Source organism: Sinohyriopsis cumingii, chromosome 5 (genome assembly GCF_028554795.1).
Source record: "Sinohyriopsis cumingii isolate HCF-2022 chromosome 5, ASM2855479v2, whole genome shotgun sequence".
Lineage (NCBI taxonomy): Eukaryota > Metazoa > Mollusca > Bivalvia > Unionida > Unionidae > Sinohyriopsis > Sinohyriopsis cumingii.
The window spans coordinates 80,275,928-80,297,021 of record NC_142965.1 but is presented as its reverse complement, the minus strand read 5'-3'; the positions used below and the strand labels follow the sequence as shown (position 1 = coordinate 80,297,021).

Here is a 21,094-nt window from a genome sequence, read left to right as displayed (position 1 = left end):
TAAATATAATACATTTCACTAGTAACAATACTAAATTTACAAAACTTGACTGGCAATATTCGTTATATCTCCAAACAAAATTAGATTTGAGATTTGCGGAAATCTCGAAATCTACTGCAATTCGGTTCTTCAAAAATCTTAAAACCTACCCCTAAATTGTTTTACAACAATATAGATGCAAAATAACTCCCTTAGTAATTTCTTCCTCACTGTTACAGAAAGAACACTCTTTATCAGCTACAAAACCAATTTTTAATAAGAAACTCTTTGTTCGCATTATTTTCTGATTAATTTTAAACTGAAGCCACCATAATTTTGTATCCAAAGTAATATTATGCAGAATAGAAAATACCTTATTCCACCACACCAATCTATATCGTTTCAAATGTTCAATTTAATTAATAACAAAACTTCATTAAACTATTATATATATATATATATATATATATATATATATATATATATATATATATATATATATATATATATATGTATATGCATCTTTGTCGAATACTTAGTAGAGCTTCAATATTCTTCGGAAAGAAAAGGATACAGATAATTTTTTTTTCGTGTTGCATATTAAATCGTTATAAATATAGCCTGATTGCACTTACAAAACCATATATTGTGTAATCTCAAGTGAAAAATCATGTAACTCACAAAACTCTTCATATCATAAATATAAAGCTCATCAAAGAAATACTATATAAACTTTAGCCGCTTCGACATCTACGACTGATATAAAATTGGCATATAATTACGCGTGATACTTATATTTTTTCCAGACAATCTCGTGTGTATGATCTTTTTCGACTGTCATAAATTCTGCCCATGCCAAAAGCAATCTTTCTAAAACGATCTTTTAAATATTCTTAGACAACTGCATTATTCGCAAATTATTTATTTACAAAAGAATAATACGACAAAAAATCATATTGATTGAAAAAGAAATCAGTTTTTATCTTTACTATTCTGAATAATTAATCAGGAAACGCTTTTGCCAATATAGCTTTAGAGTATCAAAGATGCTAGAGGTTTCATGCGCTTGTTCAACTTCTTTCAACTTATATTAACAAATGTTTTTCCACCTATTTTATCAGGACAATTATTCTACGAAAATTTATAATACATATTTTCAATTCTTTTTATAACCGTTGCTATTGGATTTGGCCTTCTTAATAATAAATGTGTCAGTTTAGATAAAGCCATTAATTTTTGAACAATACTTTTCTCATATGTTGTTAATTGTTTTAGACTCCATTGCCCTTAAAGTTGTATGTACAGCTTGTATTTTGTTTTCAAAATTAATTGCCACACAATCTCCTCTGTATTAATGAATAATTCAGTTATTAATAAAGGGATATTAGAAACCCAATCAGGTCCTGAATTTGTACACATATATGCCTGATAATTTGTACACATATATGCCTGATAATTTGTACACATATATGCCTGATAATTCATTCATATCCCTATTTTATCACTTTTGTTTTGTTGATATTCAAGTTTAATCTCGACATTGATGAGAAGATGTCTCATGTTTCTACCGAGTGTTCATCAAATAGAAACTATGTGTCATCTGTATACTGTGCCAGTTTATTATTTACGTCCATTTATGCATATCTGTTTAATATCATTATTATTCCCAACCATAGTTAGAAATACTTCTCATACAAATAAAAACAAAGGAGAGAGAGAGAGAGAGAGAGAGAGAACTACGTCCAATATTACAAAACAACAAACTGCGATGCAAAACCATTTTGAATCACACATGTTTTTGTATCTCTCTCTCTCTCTCTCTCTCAGATAGATAGATAGATAGATAGATAGATAGCTTAGCTTTAACAATTATTCAGTCATATCGCTACGATGTCTGCAGTGTGGCAGTTATAGTGATGTCTAGCACTTTGGCATCATGCCGCAGACATGTAGGATGATGTCCCACCCAGTCACATTATCCTGACACCAGGCCGACCAGTCCTCACACTAACCTCTTAATGCTCTAAGTCTTTGGTATGGGTGGGGGCGATCGAACCCACGACCTCCCGCATCCAAGGCGGACGCTCTAACCACTAGGCCACCGGAGCGGTTGGTCAAGAAAGTCGATTTTGGATTGAACTATTACTAATGCAGGGGCAATCAAGGTGCGATCGTGTGAACAAGAAGTCGCGCTCATCTTCAATAATGTTCAGCTATGAATGTGTGTGTGTGTGTGTGTGTGATTTGGATTTTTAACGTAGCTTTAACAATTTTTCAGTCATATCGCTACGATGTCTGCAGTGTGACAGTTTATAGTGATGTCTAGAACTGGGATAGACATGTAGGATCATGTCCCACCCAGACACCAGACCGACCAGTCCTAACACTAAACGCATCATCGCGCAGACATGTAGCACGATGTCCCACCCAGTCACATTATTCTAACATCAGGCCGACCAGTCCTAACACTAACCTGTTAATTCTGAGCGCCAAACGAGGCAACTGTTAATACCATTTTTGTAAGTCTTTGGTATGACTCGGCCGGGGATCGAGCCCACGACCTTCCACCTCCGACGCTCTAACCACTAGGCCACCGGAGCGGTGCCAGCTATGAATGGGATAGTGGAGTAACATACAGTAAGTTTTATTCTTTGTCTGTACATAGCATTTCTTCAAAATGATAATTTATCACGATCTAAAATTTAACCAAAATAAGTCTGAATTGACAGCAGTGTTTCTAGTCTTTAACGTGCACGAAAGCACATATTTGTATGGGAAAAATAGGTATTATGTACGAATTAACATAAAAGACATGACTTACCATACATAATTACATAATTCCCTCCAGTTTATTGCACTTGTGTGCCAAGTTTTTTCCTGCCAGTGTTTTCCCAGCCTTTGTTTATAAATGACAACATTGTCGCATCTCTGTTTATGTTTGTAGTACAACTGCTTCCAAAACAGCACGTGCGTTCCCTATTGCGTCATAGCGCGACAAACCCGGTTTAAACGAGATCACACTGCTTGCTTGACTGTGCTTAAAAAATGTCGAAGTACGTTATCACTGAATTTGCCGTTAAGCAATTTTCGAGGAATTTATACGATAATCATCAATGGACTTTTGATGGACAAGGCGCGAAATAAAGTGAATAAACGCTATTAAAGGTATGTGTAATCAAATTCTCCAAAATGACACATGTAGCTGCAAAATATACTTTGAGCACGTATATGAGTAATGTGACTTGTACTTTTCCAGAGGATGGTTTATTTTCGTCTGTTTCAAAGTTCTGATTTTGGTTACTCAAATGCTGCACGAGTAAAGCGCTTGCAGTGAGAAACCAGATTATCTCAACTTCACTGGCTGTGGATTTTTAACCACAACCACGGTACTTATAGAGTTAACTGTTGTTGTTTTAATACAATTTTTTTTTTTAAATATTTTCTTTTTTTAAACAGGAAACTCTATACTGTTAGGACAGCATCCTGAACAATCAGAACGCCTGTAAGGCAAAATATCTTACAGCGTGCTCTGCCGAACAACCGCTCCGGTGGCCTAGTGGTTAGAGCGTCCGCCTCGGATGCGGGAGGTCGTGGGTTCGATCCCCGGCCGAGTCATACCAGAGACTTAAAAATGATACTAACAGCTGCCTCGCTTGGCGTTCAGCATTAAGAGGTTAGTGTTAGGACTGGTCGGCCTGGTGTCAGGATAATGTGATTGGGTGGGACATCATGCTACATGTCTGCGGCATGATGCCCCAGTGCTAGGCGTCACTATAAACTGCCACATTGCAGACATCGTACCGATATGACTGAAAAAGTGTTATAGCTACGTTAAAAATCAAAATCACATCACATCACACTCTACCGAACCATTGACTGTGTGTTGAAAAATACGTACATCAGTGTTTTCGGACGGCTTCCTGAACAAAAAAAAAACAAAAACCGCGGGGCAAAATATCTTATAATCTTTCGTAAACCAAAACCAGGCATTGATTGCATCAAAAACCTTTACAATCAGTTTCCTGAATAAACAAAAAGCATGTAAGGCAAAATATCTTACAGCGGGCTCTGCCTAACCAAGTCAGGTATTGACAGTGTGTTGAAAAAGACATACACCAATGACCTTTACGGAGGGCTTTCTGAACAACAAAAAGCCTGTAAGACAAAATATTTAACAGACGTATATATGTATGTATGCATGTATGTTTGTATTCATAAATACCATTGTAAATGTTATTAATAAAGTTCATCATACTAATGATGTTATAAGTAATGTTATGTATGTATGTAAGTATGTATGTATTCATTAATACTATTGCAAATGTTATTAATAATATCCATCATAATAATCATGTTCTTCTTGTAAGTAATGTAAAGTATTAATATAAAGATATGTATGTATGTCATAAAATCCATTTATACCATTGTAAATGTTATTAAATATGATTGAAGATACTACCACTAGTAATAATAATAAATTATTATTATTATTATTATTATTGTGTAGCATATTTTCACATCTGAATACAGTTTGTGGTCTTTTTACAATTTATTTATCATTCACTCTATCTCACATTTCTGACATGACGTCTCTCTCTCTCTCTCTGTCTATCTCCCAAATATCTGCCGTAACGACACAGTTCCCACCCAAGCATCAGTAAATTCCCAGTGATCTATGCCTCGCTAGACGGTTTTCACGCGTTACTCTTGCCTCTTGGTGATGCTGCATTACACGCATGCGTGGGTAATTCAAATCTGTGGTCAACAGCCGATGAATACACAGGTGTTCAGTTCTGACGGATTTATACTAAAAAAATTGTGTGTTCTAAAGGTTTAACGCTGTGGATCATTAGAAGAGGGATTATACTTACCGTCTGGATACAAAGGTTAGTCTAAATAAATTTATTAATTAACAGCGCGCGTTCCGATCATCCGAGGTGACATAGCGCGGACGTCTCAGCACGAGTAGTTAATTAAGCTGCAGCCAGGGTTTTGAGTAAGTCGTGTAAGCTTTTATGAAAAAGAAATTACAATTTAGCACAGATGTTATGGCGTTCACTAATAACAAAAACAATGACATATAAATAAACAACGTTTGATCTTAGTATATCAAAATCTGAGTTTTAGGATAAAAATTATGATTATTCAAGTGCATTGTCTGACATTGTTTGGTATAGAAGCTCGTGCACGTGTTTGCATGGAAATGTATCAGTGCGTCTATAAATTGCAGTCTTTCCTTTTCTTGGTACTAGTTGTTTTAATATCAAGTAAATCAATAGATCGAACAATGTCTTCGTGCATTTATTGCAGAAAACCAGTTACCCGTCGTCAGCAAGCCATATATTGGTGTAATGCTTGTGAATTTCTATACATGTCCGATATTTCCATTGAAGTGGGGCGAAATGTCCTGGGCCGAAACGTCCATGGGGCGAAACGTCCATAATCCGTGCAGAATAACGTTGGTCTCCGCCGCCAGTCAAAAAAAAAAAAAAAAAAAAGGCGGAGAACAACTTGCTGGTCTAGGGTGCAACGTGTTTAATGCACAATCTTAATGTTGCATACACCTGCCTAATATAAAAATTAATGCAAAATAAAATAGATGAGTTAGGTAAAAAAAATGTCCATATTTTTGGATAGGTATATTAAAGCAACACATAAGAATATCATTCACTTGACAGGACAAGTCAGAGGAAATTTATAGATTAAAAAATAGATGCACCCCACCTCCAAATTTATAAATGCCTTTTTTTTATGTCCGAAGGTCATTTTTGAGAACACGTGATGCTCATAGTGCAATCACAAGTCTTTTCCCTGGGTGATAATTTTGAAAAACATTGTGTACTTAATAACTTGATGCTATTCAAATTAATTTTCATCCATGCAGTTTTTAAGATATTCGACATGCCTTGCACCAACGTGTCTACAGCTGTAAGTGGCTAGCTCTGTTTCCTAGCCGACTATTCGTATTTCACTGGCTACATACATGAGGTGTACATGTCTCATAATTTCAAGAATACCACAAGCCGGAAAGACCAAATTCACAAATATATCAATATCTTTTATTATTACACAATATTTTGTTCAAAAAGCCACACCATAGCCTTAAGTTAAGAAATTTGACAGGGGACGTGGCTACGATATCGTAGCCTCAACTTGATTTGTTTTGGTTGTGGTCCACGAGGTACGAGTAAGGGTACTAATATTAGTACTACTGCCACCTAAGCAGAACTCCAGCTGTCACCGGTGATTCTACTTGACTATCCAACCATGTTCAGATTTAATTAACGTCGTTGGTTTAGTTACACTACATAAAACACTAGTTCTGTACGAGGTATTCTAAAAACATCACATACAAAACTATTTCATAAGTCAAGACAACGTAGTCATAAAAATTACAATGTAAGACGTCTACACTGATATTTATGTTTTTGGGTCGAAGTGTCAAACCAAACCAAGTCATGATCATAGAAGATCCTTACACACATAGACACACACACACATACATGTGTGTATATATATATATATATATATATATATATATATATATATATATATATATATATATATATATATATATTTTCCATATAGAATTATTTAGCTAAAATATATGAAAACTCTAAAATTGTTTTACAGTTGCGTGTAAAGTCATTTATGGACAGCCCAACAACAGGAACCTCCACAAGAGATCCAGGGAGTTTGCAGCAAATTGGCAGCTGCCTTTTGGGTATGCTTGTAGGCTTGGCTTTACTGGTATTGGGTTTGGGCCTTCTCGCCAGAAATGAGGTAAGTTCTGTTATATGAATGTTCTTTATATTAGATCAGTAGCCATTTATGCTTATTGACAAGTGATTTTCTTTAAATTGTTACTGTAAGGAAGAGTGCCGTGAAGAGGCTAGTGTTATATATCTGTATAGCACTGTTATGTAATCTTGGGTGTGTTATATATCTGTATAGCACTGCTAGATAAACATGGATGTGTTATATATCTGTATAGCACTGCTAAATAAACTTGGGTGTGTTATATATCTATATAGCACTGTTAAATGTCCCAAGGAGACATTTTTACACATTCCCAAATTAGGAAATCTCCTAATATGAACACAAAGAAATTCTGCACAGACAATTGCAGTGAGAAAACAGAAAATACAGCAAGCAGCTTCATACATATGGGACATTTGTTTGTTATTTTTTCACTTATACCTGGTTTACTACTCCTCCTTAACCTTTCTTAATGGAATTATAATTCTAAAACTGATATACACCTTTTAGAACAGCACTGGCAATCTTTGAAACCTAAAGATTATACCATATATAGTCACTTATTAGTTGAGCCCAACTGCAAAACAACATAGACCTTTTCCTGCCATTGCATGATGCACTTGCAGATCAGAGTGTGTGCTGTTTTGCTTATTACTGGTAACAAACTGCCTAGACCCAAATCTGCCAATGCATTATATGATGGCAGATCTGGGTCTATTCAGTTTGCAGTTGGATCTGACTTGTGAGAGTATCCGGTAATAAATTTTATTTAATGTGACATGTCATTATTTAACAAGCACCATTAGCTGTTTGCCACAATTAGCACACCTTACATAGGCTGAACAAAGGAAATTTAAAGTATCTTTTTCAAGAATGCTGTCATGTCCCTTTTCTCTCCAACAAGGTCAGAACTGGAGGGCATAGTGCATATAAGCATGCATATGCATTCATTAGCAGTGTTATACACATGCCCACTTTTTCTTTAAAAATGTGAGGATAGTAGTGTAAAAATTATTTTAAGGCATCAAGAAAATTGACTAAACATGGAATGTTTTTTTCCATTATTAACAGGGTCAAGTTGTTCAAGCATTCGAGTCTTTGAATGAAGGCTTGAAAATAGTAGTAAGCCTTAAGAATATTGATGTGGTGAACCGAGAAAACAATGGAAAGCTTGTTCACCTTGTTGGACCACTTAGCACGGACAAGGTAAGTTTCTTTGCATAAACTCACTGGCCTCTTGTGTGTGTGGAATAACATATGCAAAGATAAGTTATATTACATAGTCTTCAAAAGAAGCATGAATAGAATCTACATAAGGGATGGTACAAAGACAAGGAAATCCCTGTCAAGGGGTTCAATTATTTATCTTCCGGCTAGGAAGAACCTCATGGGTAGACATAATTTAACTCCATGACTGGGATTTCCTTGTCTTGGTACAAACACCAACATAGATTTTTTTTCTCAGCCAAGTTTTTCCATTCAAATTAAAATAACCCTGCACTTTTGCAATATTGTTAGTAGATTTATATCTACAGGATTCATCATACAAATATAACCTATATATTTTTATATAGGTCATACAGTCTTATACTATTTTATGAAAATCTAAACAATTATCTAAGTATAATTTACATTTATCAGCTGCTTTTAGAATTATTTTCCAAAAATCAAGAAAAAACCCTTGTTACAATTTTTACATGATGTAAGTATTGCACTATGAGCATCTCGAGTCACATGTTATTGTGTGCAAACACTGCGCAGTAATATGTGTTGATGTGGGCAGTGCTACAACCTGTTGTCCCTAACACAAGTTATACACACGAGAAAATAGAAACAAAACATGTGATATTATTATTGTATTGTCACATTTACGGTATATACTCACATATAAGCCAAATAATTTAGGAAAAAATAAAGGCCTGGAAGAAGGGGGATCGGCTTATCTGCGGGCCAATGACTAAACTTGACAGTTTTTATGTCTTTTTGTTGACTGCTGTAATGGCTGTAAATCTTGGGACATGAAACAATAATTTTTTCTGTGTCCTAAGATGTAGGCATGTGAAAAAGAGTAACTTTCGGTGACCGGACAATTATTAAACTGTTACACAGTACTATGATTGATTTTGTTATTATTTTGCATGTGCATATTTTCTGATTTCTCCAATACGAAGTTAAATAAAGGTAAATACAGACTTCATAATTCATGGGCCAGTTGAGTTTACCAGGGAGACCATCCTGAACTGTAATGTACAGTACTTTACAGTGCAAAGCGTGCATAGTGTCACTTAAATCCTTACTTATTCCCAGACATATTAGATGCAGATTTTGCTTTATTCATTGTTTCGACCAAATTGCTTTCTTCCAGATAACATTTCAGCTAGTCCTTAATAGCTGTTTCATTTACGTTGAATCACACGCTCAAGAGTTACTCATTTTCAATGATACAAGCGATCCTACAAATTGAGATAATCTTTTTAGATAGGTACGCACGTTTAATTGTACAAGGCACATAACCATCATAATTTACATGTTCACGAAGAGTGGTAATAATAAAGACTAAAATTTTCATATAGTTCAACTAAGAACAGCATCAATCAATGTTAGTTTTGTGTTTTAGCTGAACAATCATCATAAATTTCCACACAATGGAAAGCTTGATGTTTCGGCATCTCCTATGTTCATAGTCGGCAAATTTCTTTCGTTTTGCTTCAGAAGTACAGGCCAGTTAATCATTAAAACCCTGAAACTGGCTTGTGATAAGAGGGAATTTTGACCGGTAACTATACAACTACATTGATGTGTAATTGCCTTTTATTCCTTAATATTAGCATGATTACCGTAGTTTTGTAAAATGGGGTCAAAGGCATACCTATGAACTTTTCAAAAGCCAAGTAGGGAGACTGAATAAAAATAATAGAGATTGGGACCTAAAATCGGGAGGTTTTTCATGGCATTTTTCAAGCTTTGTTTTCACTAAATATTGATCGATCTTCCTGGTCCTACATGCATGAAATTCACAAAAAGACTCGCCATTTCTCCCTGTGATGTGCCCTATTTTCCCTCAGGATGTGCCCTGTTTTCATGTTCTGGTCAGCTGTGGTCAAACAGCACAATAACTAAAGATTAGTCATAAATAAACAAGCAAGAAAGCCAGCATGACTAATTAAAAGTTAATCCTTATCCATGCAACTATTTTGTGAAAAGTAGATTGGTTCTGAACAACAGTTAGATTCAAACAGGGATGTATACTGTCACCTACACGTTTGAACATATTCCTGGAAAGGATCATGGATGATGCCTTGCAATACCACATGGGCACTGTCAGCGTGAGAGAAAGAACAATCACCAACCTTCGCTTCGCAGATGATATTAATGGCTTTGTGAGAGATGAAGAAGAACTGGCTGACTTGGTTGAGCGCCTTGACACAACCTCCACATCATACTAAATGGAGATTAGTGCCAAAAGAAAATGATGACAACGAACGCTAATGGCATGAATGCAGAAATAAAGATCAGTGGACAGAAGCTGGAAACAGTCACAAGCTTCAAGTACTTCGGATAAATTATCATAGATGAGGGATCCAAACCAGGACTACTTTGCAGATTGCCGAGACAACAGCAGCACTAACAAGGTTGAGACCAATATGGAAAGATACCAGCTTTACTCTTTGTTCCAAAATACAGCTGATGCGCTTGATTGTCATATCATTGTTTCTGTATGCTTGTAAAAATGGACGCTCACATCAGATCTACAAAGAAGGATTCAAGCCTTTAAAATGAGATGCTACCGCAAGATTTTGGGCATCCCATACATTGACCATGTAACCAACAAAGAGGTCCACAACAGGATCCAACAAGCCATCCAACACTATGAAGACCTCTTGACAACTGTGAAAAAATGCAAATTGAAGTGGTACGATCATGTCTCAAGATCATCTGGAATGGCAAAAATAATCTTGCAAGGCGTAGTGCGAGGTACAGAAGAAGATGCAGGCAGAAAAAGGGGTGGGAAGACAACATTGAAGAGTGGACAGGCATGGGGTTTAGAGATTTTCAAAGGACAGTAGAGAACAGGGAATGATGGAAAGAATTGGTTGTAAAGTCACATGTGGTGCCCCAATGACTTCTTGGGTTACAGGATTGATGATGATGATGATGATGAAAACAACTGTCCAGCACAGCAGAAGACAAGAAGAGTTTCTTCCATTGAAAGTAGTTCTTAGTACAGAGATATCACTGGGATTTTAAAACTAGAAGTCCAGGATTCCTAATTTGGTGAAAATAGGATTCCCACCAGTAAATGTTGCAAAAGCATATTGGGCATACCTAAATGTCCAGATGAGAAAAGCATTGGTTGCCACTGAGTTTAATTTTCCAAATTCTTTACACCACTGGTTCTTGTTTGTCCATCAAAGTAAGACTGAATTTTGTCAGTCTAAGGAAAGGTCTTATTCCAAACACTAAGCCAGGCATCATGCACGTTCTTACACTTGTCAACTATTTGATCCGAACTATCAGTTCTAGCAACTTTAACACTCTTCTGAATCTTGTTACAGCCATCATCAATTTGCCATTTAACCCAAAAAATACATATCCAAATGTGCAAATTGCATTTTGTTTAAATCTCACCGTGTCTTGATTTTGAGGTTGCATGCACTACTTGTTCGGCTACACTCAGAAATGAACAATTATAATGATAGCTAATGTTTATTTCATGTACTCTTTCTGCTTATGAATTCAGTCATTGTAAATATCACATTTTCCAACCACTCACTAGCTAGTCAAAGTCTTACAGGCACTGAATTCTCTCATTGTAAATATCAGCACAGCTAAAATGATCAGTTGATCAACATTTTCCTGCTCAGCAGGTGGTAGAAGCAGGACTGGCAAGCCTTTGAATTTGCCACCCAGCTATTGCTTGCATACGGAGGACTCTTGCATAAGTGATTTTCAGCATTCTAGATAAAACAAAATTGCGCTCAAATACATGTGATTGTTTCCAAGGCTTCTGCCTAGCACATGGATGCTACACTGTATGACTGAGACAACCTGACTAAATTAAGAAAAGTAAGTTTAACAAATCTGAGCTTGATTTCTCTGTGCATGGTTGAGAAAATGTGTCAGTGTTCCCAGCATATGCAAGAATTGCCCTGACATACTTGTCAGTCTGACTGCTTTTTTTGGATATGGTCAGAATATTTTGAATGTTAATGAATTACAAACACTGTACAGTAAAATATCTCCTGTTCAAAAAATTTTGAAATAATACCACTGCCTATATATGTAACCACATTTTCTCATTGGTATTCAATTTTCAAATGTTAAAATTGTTCTCTGAAATAATACCATCTACTGATTCAGACCAAACTTCCTTTAGGGTGCTGATGTAATTCAGTTGGTAGAATGTCAGACACATTACGCATTGGGACAGGCAGTTACCTCTTATTTATTTAGCATGATATGACCAGTAATGTGCTTAAAGTGTCATTAACCCCAACCCCAGATTTTTCCACTGCTTCATCAGTGGTATCAGTAAGGAGTTTTTAATGTTTTTTTAGTGCTTGTATTTCATCCCCCCCTCCACCAATGAATAGGTATGGGGAGACATATATATTAATCTTTTTTTAAAACGTTTTATTTAGAAGTATTCAGACCTAAAATAATTTGATAGTGCAATGTCCATGGCCCCTCTAAACCCAGAGATCAGCTATTAAATTGCTTCGGTCACGCATTCATTCACATCAAGATACCCATACGTTCTTGTATGGTAAAACAAACATCATAGTACAGCATGGTATCAATTACTTCTTATACACACATCAATAAATTCTATCAAATCAGTACATATGCCTAATGCTGTTATACTAAACAATATCACAATAATCAGATGCATTTCTTTACCGTACAATTCATACAAAGTATACAAACAATCAAATATCCATGCTTTGATATATGCATACATCCACGGTAACTAATCTTACATACTTAACCCATTTTCCACATTCACAATTCCAGCATGTGTAAATTCTAACATAACACATTAATAAATGCACTAGTTTACTACGAAGTAACCTAATAGCGAATTGCAAAATTATAATTGTGACCACAAGCTAACAATCTACATAATTCTGCCTTGCATCTAATAATTCTCGACGTAATACGCATGTAAATGAAACACTGCAAAAGTAAGTCTACATACTAAACGATGCTAGGAATTAAGTATACATATTACAAATAATTACAATTATGATGTCATAATATTCTGCAAAATTGAGCAAATAACTTACTGACCTTTTCGAAGCTTTGTCTTTCCTTAGAATCTACGTCTCTAAGTTTTACCGCCAAATTATGAATGGCTTCCTCGGAGTAACCCTATATTGCTCAGCAATCTTCCGAGGTAAGAATACATTTTCGCTTGCTAGGTGGAAGGTATAATTCATGTCAGATTGTAATCACACCCTCTCTCTCAATTTCTGATTGGATGTTGCTGTGGACTGATTCAATCAAACTTAGTGGACAATGTCCTTCTCACTGTCTGTCAACACTGTATGGATAAGAACATGCCTCATTCACCCCATGGACATTCTTTTGATCTTAGAACAAACTTTAACACATAGGTGTGGTAACTACAAGCCTTTGTCAAATGATGCAAGCGGTCACCTTCGCCAACTCAATCTTCTGGTCTCTGGCGGGTCACTGTAACATTGCGTAAGAGTTTAACACTAGCCTGCGGCAATCTTTAGACCTCAAACACATGGCTACAGTAACATCTCCAAAACAGTAGATTATAGCTTATACATGAATTAATAGCTGGGGCTTAGCAAACGTGACATGTACACATTTCAGATTGTCTAATTTTGTGTCCATGTTCTGTCATTATCAGATTTTGTAAATGTAAATAAGTAAATCGTTAGGTTGGGGATGATTTTGTAACAGTAATTCTAAAAGGAAAAGAAGATAATTGTTGCATTTAACCAATATGAGTTAAACATCATACTGATTTGGAATTAAATAGCAGAGATTTCAGATGTATCCCATTTAAAATCTTCTAATTTTGCATCCATCTTTTGTCTTGTCCAATTTTTATATGTCAGTATGATTGTTTATCATTGGTTTTTGGGTGATGTCTTACAGCTAATTATTACAGGGTAATGAGATAGCTCTCAAGTTTGTTCAATATGCATAACAACATCCTGTTAATTTCATGTTTGGATAATTGATAGCGATATGTAACATGCACTATCATTAACAGTACCCAGTTGTTATGTCATTTGTTATGTCTGGTGGGTCATAATTAGCAAATCTCTCTGTGTATTAAAGGTATTCATGATAAATCTTGCTCAGATTTGAAAAATACAATCAGAATTCACTTATTATAGTATGAAATAATGCTCTTTGCCAAAGCTTGAGATGATATGTAACTGCTAAATGAAGATGTAACAAAGACAACAAAAAGTCTCATCTTTCTTGCATCTCATTGTATAATTGCTAGTCTTAGTATTGCGTAATCCATAGCAACTAAATAACACAAATTATGGAAGTAATACTAGGTGTTTAGAAATATGCAGCAAAACTGTGAATTTGAATATTTTTATATATCAGATGTAACAGAGAAATCAAGATATAATATTTTATTAAATATCTTTGGTAGAATCTCTGTAACAGCCCTTGATTTTATATTATGTGAATGCTGGTAATAAGCTTCAGATGTAGAAGTATTCAAATATTTGATACTCTTTACACATTGATAGGTAAAATTAAATTCTCTAAATGCTTAAAACACAAGATTAACACTTACACAATACTATGGCTTCAATTTGTGTTAAATGAATGTCATTGTTAAATATACACTTAAATGCTATTCAGTTGGCTTGGTTTGTTAAAACACAGGATTGACATTAAATACTTCAGAAATATTTTTAAATGCTCAATTGTATTAAACTCTGAGTCACTGTAAAATCATTACAAGGTTTTGTGTCTGGATTCAACATTAAACATTGCAACAGGTTTCAGCTTTAAAATAAATTCTTGTTATGTTAAATCTTGTAATGAATATGCAGATGAATAAAACAAATTTCTTGAATAATCTAAAATGTAAAACAAACTAGAACTTGGATAAATTTTATTTGTTTATCACGCTACCACATAAAGATAGCATAAAAAAAACAAGATGTTTAAACAAATACATCACTTAAGTCTTCACTACAATGACAAAGTGATAACAAGCACCATTTCCATACTGGAATTGAAGACTGTTGATGCAAAGCAAGGTCAAGCACAAATCCCACAGTAGATTCAGAGACTAGTGATGACAATCATTAAATCAGCTAGCTAGAACTGTGACTAATATGAATTTGTTTATGATGGATTCAACATGGCAGATTGTGGTTCCTTTTTTCTATGGCTATTCAAAAGAACAGGTTTACTCCTCGATGTTGGTGTATTCGTTCCAGATTTCAAGGAATAAAGGAGTAATAATATCTTCTATGTCTCTAACATTCAGATTCAATAATTATTAGTATTTTTTTATATTTTTAAAGCAATTTAACATCAGGCATTATATCTTTGACTATAGTTACAGCTCACAATTCAAGGGATTTGGTGTAATAGCTGGTGTAGAATAAGTTGATGCCTACTGCCATAATGTCAACTTTCTCACACTCTTCTGACTTGGAACAATTTTCATTTGAAGGATTCTCTGATGTAGAGCAAGACCTTCCTGTTAAGGACTATTTAGAGGGTATCATCTACAATGTGAAACATTTAAATTCAACCAATTTCGCAATAACATTTTTGACAACTGGATTTTTCCGTCAGTTCCTGGAACAAATTAAAAAGGAATTCACATTTGATTCATCCCAGTCCAAGTTTACTATTACAATACATGCTGATGGACTAAAATGTGTACTTATTTTTAATTGTGCTGAAAGTCTAATAGAAGTTAGGGGTTTAGGGTCAATGAAATGGAAAGATAAGAACTTCATCAGAATGGCTACTAATCTATTTTTAGAATCCCCTACCAGTGAGGATAGTTTCAATTCCACATGTTTATCAGATATAGTGGACTCAAGTGAGAATTGTAGTCATAGAAACCAGGAATTGACCTTACACCAGAAGGTAGATCATTCCGCCTACCGAACACGTGACTTGACAACGTCTTAACGTCCGACAAACATTCTGTGAAAATGGCATGCGTGATAACATTAAAAGATATACCAGACGATATTGGTGAACAATATATGCCATATGAAACAACATTGAGACAGAGACAGAAAGCGAGAGCATTTATCCATCGCTTGCACTTCTCTAAGTTACTTCAGTATGCAGAGAACTCGCCCCCATGTATCTGGAGAAGTCGCCCCAGAGTGGTTGGAGAAGTCGCCCCAATTGTTTGGAGAAGTCATCCCAAAACTTGTCATCCAAATAACCTTTTTATAACACATTTAAGTCATCTTTTACATGATTCATATATATATATATATATATATATATATATATATATATATATATATATATATATATATATATATATATATATACACATATATACTCGATCACAAAAGAGATATTAACTAAATTAAAGCAATATCATAGTAATATTTATAAGGACGAAATTAAGTCTGTATGTAATCTAATGAATGACGACAGTATAGTGATTAAAAAGAGGATGATAAGTCAAACATTATTATTGTGAATCGAGATGATTATGTTAAAGAAGTTGAACGTCAATTAGAAATTAAATTAAAAACTTCAACATGCATTAATGAGATCGCTAAAGATAATAATTCTGTATGTGAGGAATTTGATACCGTCCCTCATAACATACGAACACCTCAATTCTACATATTACCCAAAGCTCATAAAAATCCTGACCATAATTTACCTTTAAATTTTCCAGGATGACCCATTATATCAGGCTGTAATTCATATACTGAAAACCTATCCAAATTTGTTGATAGTGTTTTACAACCTTTAATGAAATCACTTCCTTCATACATTAAAGATAAAGCTACTTTCATTAAAAAGTCTAAGTCTGTTCCACATCTATCTGATAATTTCAATCCTGGTATCATTAGATGTAACATCACTATATACCAACATTGTGCATGCAGATGGTATTGAAGCATGCAAATATTTTCTTGATAACAGTCCTAATAATAGCACACTATCTAGCGAAGATATTTGTAAAATAATAAAAACTTATCTTGGAAAATAATTATTTTCAATTTAATAATACGAATTACATACAGATAATGTGTATTAATATGGCTCCTATATACTGTTCCCTTTCATGGGTGAATTAGAAAAGGATTTTATTCAAACCGAAAAGTTTAATCCATCTCTTTGGTTCAGATTTTTAGATGACATATTTATGATCTGGAAGCATTCAACTGAAGAACTGAAAAAAATGATTAATTGCCTAAATCATTTTCACCCGACGATTAAATTTACTTATACTGCATCTAGTACGCTTGTTTCATTTTTAGATGTAAATGTAATAAAAAATATTGATAACACTATCTCTACAAATATTATTAAAATGCATATAATGATTTGAAGAGCAGAGCAAAAGGGACAGATAACACTTTTTTTTGGTTAAGTACAGAAGCGGAGTTTTTCAAATGAAAAATTGAAAAATTGCAAATTTTATAAATTTAATAAGTTATTAAGTTGAAGAAAAACAACAATAAATAAAGCCATAACCATGAGGCTATATCTCAGAATTACTATATATGATCCATGGGGAGACTTCTCCAGGCGAAGTGGGGCGACTTCTCTGAACCGTTGCGAAATTTGTAAATATATACAATAACCGAGTCGATATTGACAGAGGCAGCTTGTCTGAGGAAAATGGCGGACGTAAACAGTGTCTGGAGGTGTAATAGCGCTTGATGATTGGTCAATTGAGCAGAATGATTGACAACTGGCGATAGGTCAATTATCTGATGAGAGAGCTGACCCACTTTCTAGGGTTCCTGCAATGAATAGCGCTCCAATGACTATGATCCCTATGCCACCTACAGAGGGCCCTACTAGAGATCATAGACAGCTCTCTCCATGTATGTGTAATACTGACCTGCTGCTGACTGTAATACAAACACTCTAGAAGCAAGTGGGCAAGATGCAAAAACAAAAACAAAAACAAATTGACAATCTAATAACTGAGAAGGTTAAATTAGCTGCCCAGAGAGAAACCTTTGACTATCAGCAGACATTCACAAACCATTGGTCCTAAACCTATTTCTCTAAGTAAAAGTGTACAGACACATGAAGTATTGCCAAAAGAAAACCCAAAGCAGTTTTCCAACTCTGCCACTAACTCAGCCAGAACTGATAAAGTTAAGAGTAATAAAGCACCATACAGACTACCTACATCAGTACAAAGTAAACATAATACTTTGTCTTCTACTAGCAGAGATAACATCCTCCTTATTGGTAGTTCCATTTTACATGGAATTAACAACAGAGGGCTGAGGCACTGTGTTAGAAAGCATGCCATTTCAGGTGCCAAAATACAGACAATACTGGAAGATATAAAAATGTATGATCTCTCAAGTTTACTAAAATAGTCCTCTGTTTTGGAGGGAACAATGCCAGTGAAGGGACTGATCTAGAACTTTTTGAAGAACTATATGACCAATTACTTACACACATCCATAAGCAAAATCAAAGCTGTCAAGTTGCACTGTGTGAAATGGCCCCAAGGTCAACTGAAGACTGGCAAGTGAATGGAAGTGTGATATTGTTTACAATTACATGAGTTTGCTGGATAAAGAGGGGCAAGTGATGCACGTAAAGTCAATGGCAAATCAACAAAAATAATATCCATACATCCATTACTTATAGATCCTTTCAAAACTTTGATACTGTTAAATTCCTTGAAGATCTGAAACAGATTCCATGGAATACAGTCCAAATCTTTGAAGATATTGATGATGTTTTAGATACTTGGACAGATCTGTTCATCAGTATAGTGAACAAGCATGCCCCCTTAAAAACACACAGGATAAAGAAAGACCACCAGCCAGGCTGGATCTTCCCAGAAATTTTAGAAGCAATAAAGCAAAGAGACCTACTAAAATCAGTAGGAAATCAAACTGAATATAGAGTTTAGTGGTATAAAGTTAATAAAATGATACATCAAGCCAAACAAGCGCACTATAAAAAAGTGCTTAATGAAAACCAAAATAATCCCAAAGCTATCTGGAAAGTGTTTACAGGGTTTGGTGCAGGCAAATGTAAGAGTAAAGCTGAAATTTTATCCCTCAGTCATGAGGGCATTTACACTGATAATCCAGCTGACATCTCAAATATTTTTAACAACTTTTTGTTCAAATTGCTGAAAAACTTAAAGAACCCAGAACTTCATCTGATCATCTGGAACTAAAACATTTTTGTGCTAAAAAAACTACCAAACAATATAAAGTTTGAAATTCCTAAAACGAGTCCCGAATTTGTGTTGAAATATATTTAAAAAATGCATGATTGTAAAGCTACAGGACTTGATATAATTGGATCAAGGCTACTAAAGGTCGCTGCACCTGCAATTGTAGAGAGTATAGCTTTCATTTGCAATGAAAGTATTAGGTCTAATAAATTTCCACAAACATGGAGAACTGCCAAGGTTATACCATTGCATAAAGCAGGAACGAAAGATGATGTAAATAACTACAGACCCATCTCTATCCTTCCTTGTCTCTCCAAATTACTAGAAAAACATGTACATGATTCTTTTCTCAACTATTTAAACACTTATGATCTTATTCATGATAATCAGTCTGGCTTTTGCCAGAATTACTCCAGTGAAACTGCACTTGTGTCTTTGATTGATAAATAGCTGAAAGCATTAGATCAAGGAGAAATAGTAGGCACTATTATGGTTGATTTTCGTAAAGCTTTTGATCTTGTAGACCATGAAATTTTGCCTGAAAAACTAAAAATCTATCAATGCAGTGAAAACTCCCTAAACTGGTTTACTTCTTACTTAACCAATAGAGTGCAAAAAGTATCTTTAAATGGTCAACTTTCTGAAAGTAAAAATATTAATTGTGGAGTACCACAAGGCTCTATCCTTGGGCCTCTGTTATTCATACTATTTATCAACGATTTACCTCTTAAGATTGGAACTTCAATTTCTTCCACTGATCTTTATGCAGATGATACTACACTGTCTGAGATTGGTAAAACCAAAACAGTACTTGAAAATAAAAGATGCTCTCAACAGACTTCAAGTATGGTGCAAGGAAAACAGTATGATCATAAATACAGAAAAAATGAAAGCCCTACTAGTTACAACACAACAAAAATGAGCAAGGCTAGATAGCGACAAACTCAAGGTTCTATTTGACAATGTGAGCCATATATGACGTCTTAAGATAGAATTCTTGGTGTATTTGTGGATAACAATCTTACTTGGTCTATATTCATTAAACATATTCAAAAAAGGTTAATTCTTATCTTTGGCTACTGAGGAAAATCAAAACATACATTCCTCTTCAGTATAGGGTCATCTTTTATAAAAGTTATATTCAGCCATATCTGGACTACTGTAATGTAATTTGGGGTAATATCTCTAATTCAAACATAACAACACTTTTAAGACTCCAAAAGAGGGCTTGCCATTTAATTCCAGATCAAAGTATAGACAATTTTCAGGATGCAATGAATAATATGTATAAAAAATGCCTATTTACCTAATCTAATCTTAAAACAAGTGCAATATAGAAACATGAACATTATTTTGGCCTCATCATTGATGAAATTCAAAAGTTTCACTGTGTTTGTTTTGAGCAGAATATTATTGATTTGATTATTATTTTTATGCACCACAGGCTGTACATTATGAACACTATGGTGTTAGTGTCCATGCAGTGAAGTTGAAAAGTATTGAAGAGATGTACCAATGGGTGGAGCATGAGGACAGAATGTACAGTATTGCGCTATAATCAAGTATTTGTTTTGATTTCTTTAAAATATATGTGAACCACTTATACTCTGAATTCATTTCTTGGAACTTCTCAGAAATGAGGTGTCCAATAAAATGTTGCATATACATAGCTCCCTAATTATTTGTTCTTATTTTGGAAGACAAGATAGTTTAAACAAGAGTTAGAATTTCAAGTAAATGGTAACTTTCTTCTGTTTTCTATTTGAGAAATAGATGTTACTTTATCCTTTGACTTGTGACAGTTTTCATGTACACTGTAAACAGTATATGAACTTCAAACTTTTCAGTTGCTGAATCAATTTTTTCATGATGTGGTCGCACCTGAGGTGTTTGCTTTCATCTTATTCTAGGTTTGCTGGTAATAAATGGTTCTGCTGAATGGTTTGACTAAATTTGGCACAGTGATGA

The 21,094-nt window shown here is 34.6% G+C and overlaps 1 protein-coding gene across 4 annotated transcripts in view; it reads left to right on the top strand.

Annotated features, from left to right (window-relative positions):
- Positions 1-3,027: 3,027 nt before the first annotated feature.
- The window catches only part of LOC149799581 (transmembrane protein 43-like), a 56,391-nt gene continuing 38,324 nt past the window's right edge, over positions 3,028-21,094 (top strand). For 2 of the 4 annotated variants that reach the window (XM_089958916.1, XM_089958920.1), the window contains exons 1-4: positions 6,087-6,222; positions 6,613-6,762; positions 7,810-7,944; positions 20,571-20,665. In XM_089958916.1, the coding sequence (XP_089815042.1) occupies positions 6,631-6,762; positions 7,810-7,944; positions 20,571-20,665 (362 nt within the window). In that variant the 5' untranslated portion in view covers positions 6,087-6,222; positions 6,613-6,630. Of the gene's footprint in view, positions 3,145-6,086; positions 6,311-6,612; positions 6,763-7,809; positions 7,945-20,570; positions 20,666-21,094 lie in introns of those variants that run through there. The other 2 variants (XM_089958919.1, XM_089958917.1) reach the window with 2 other exon arrangements.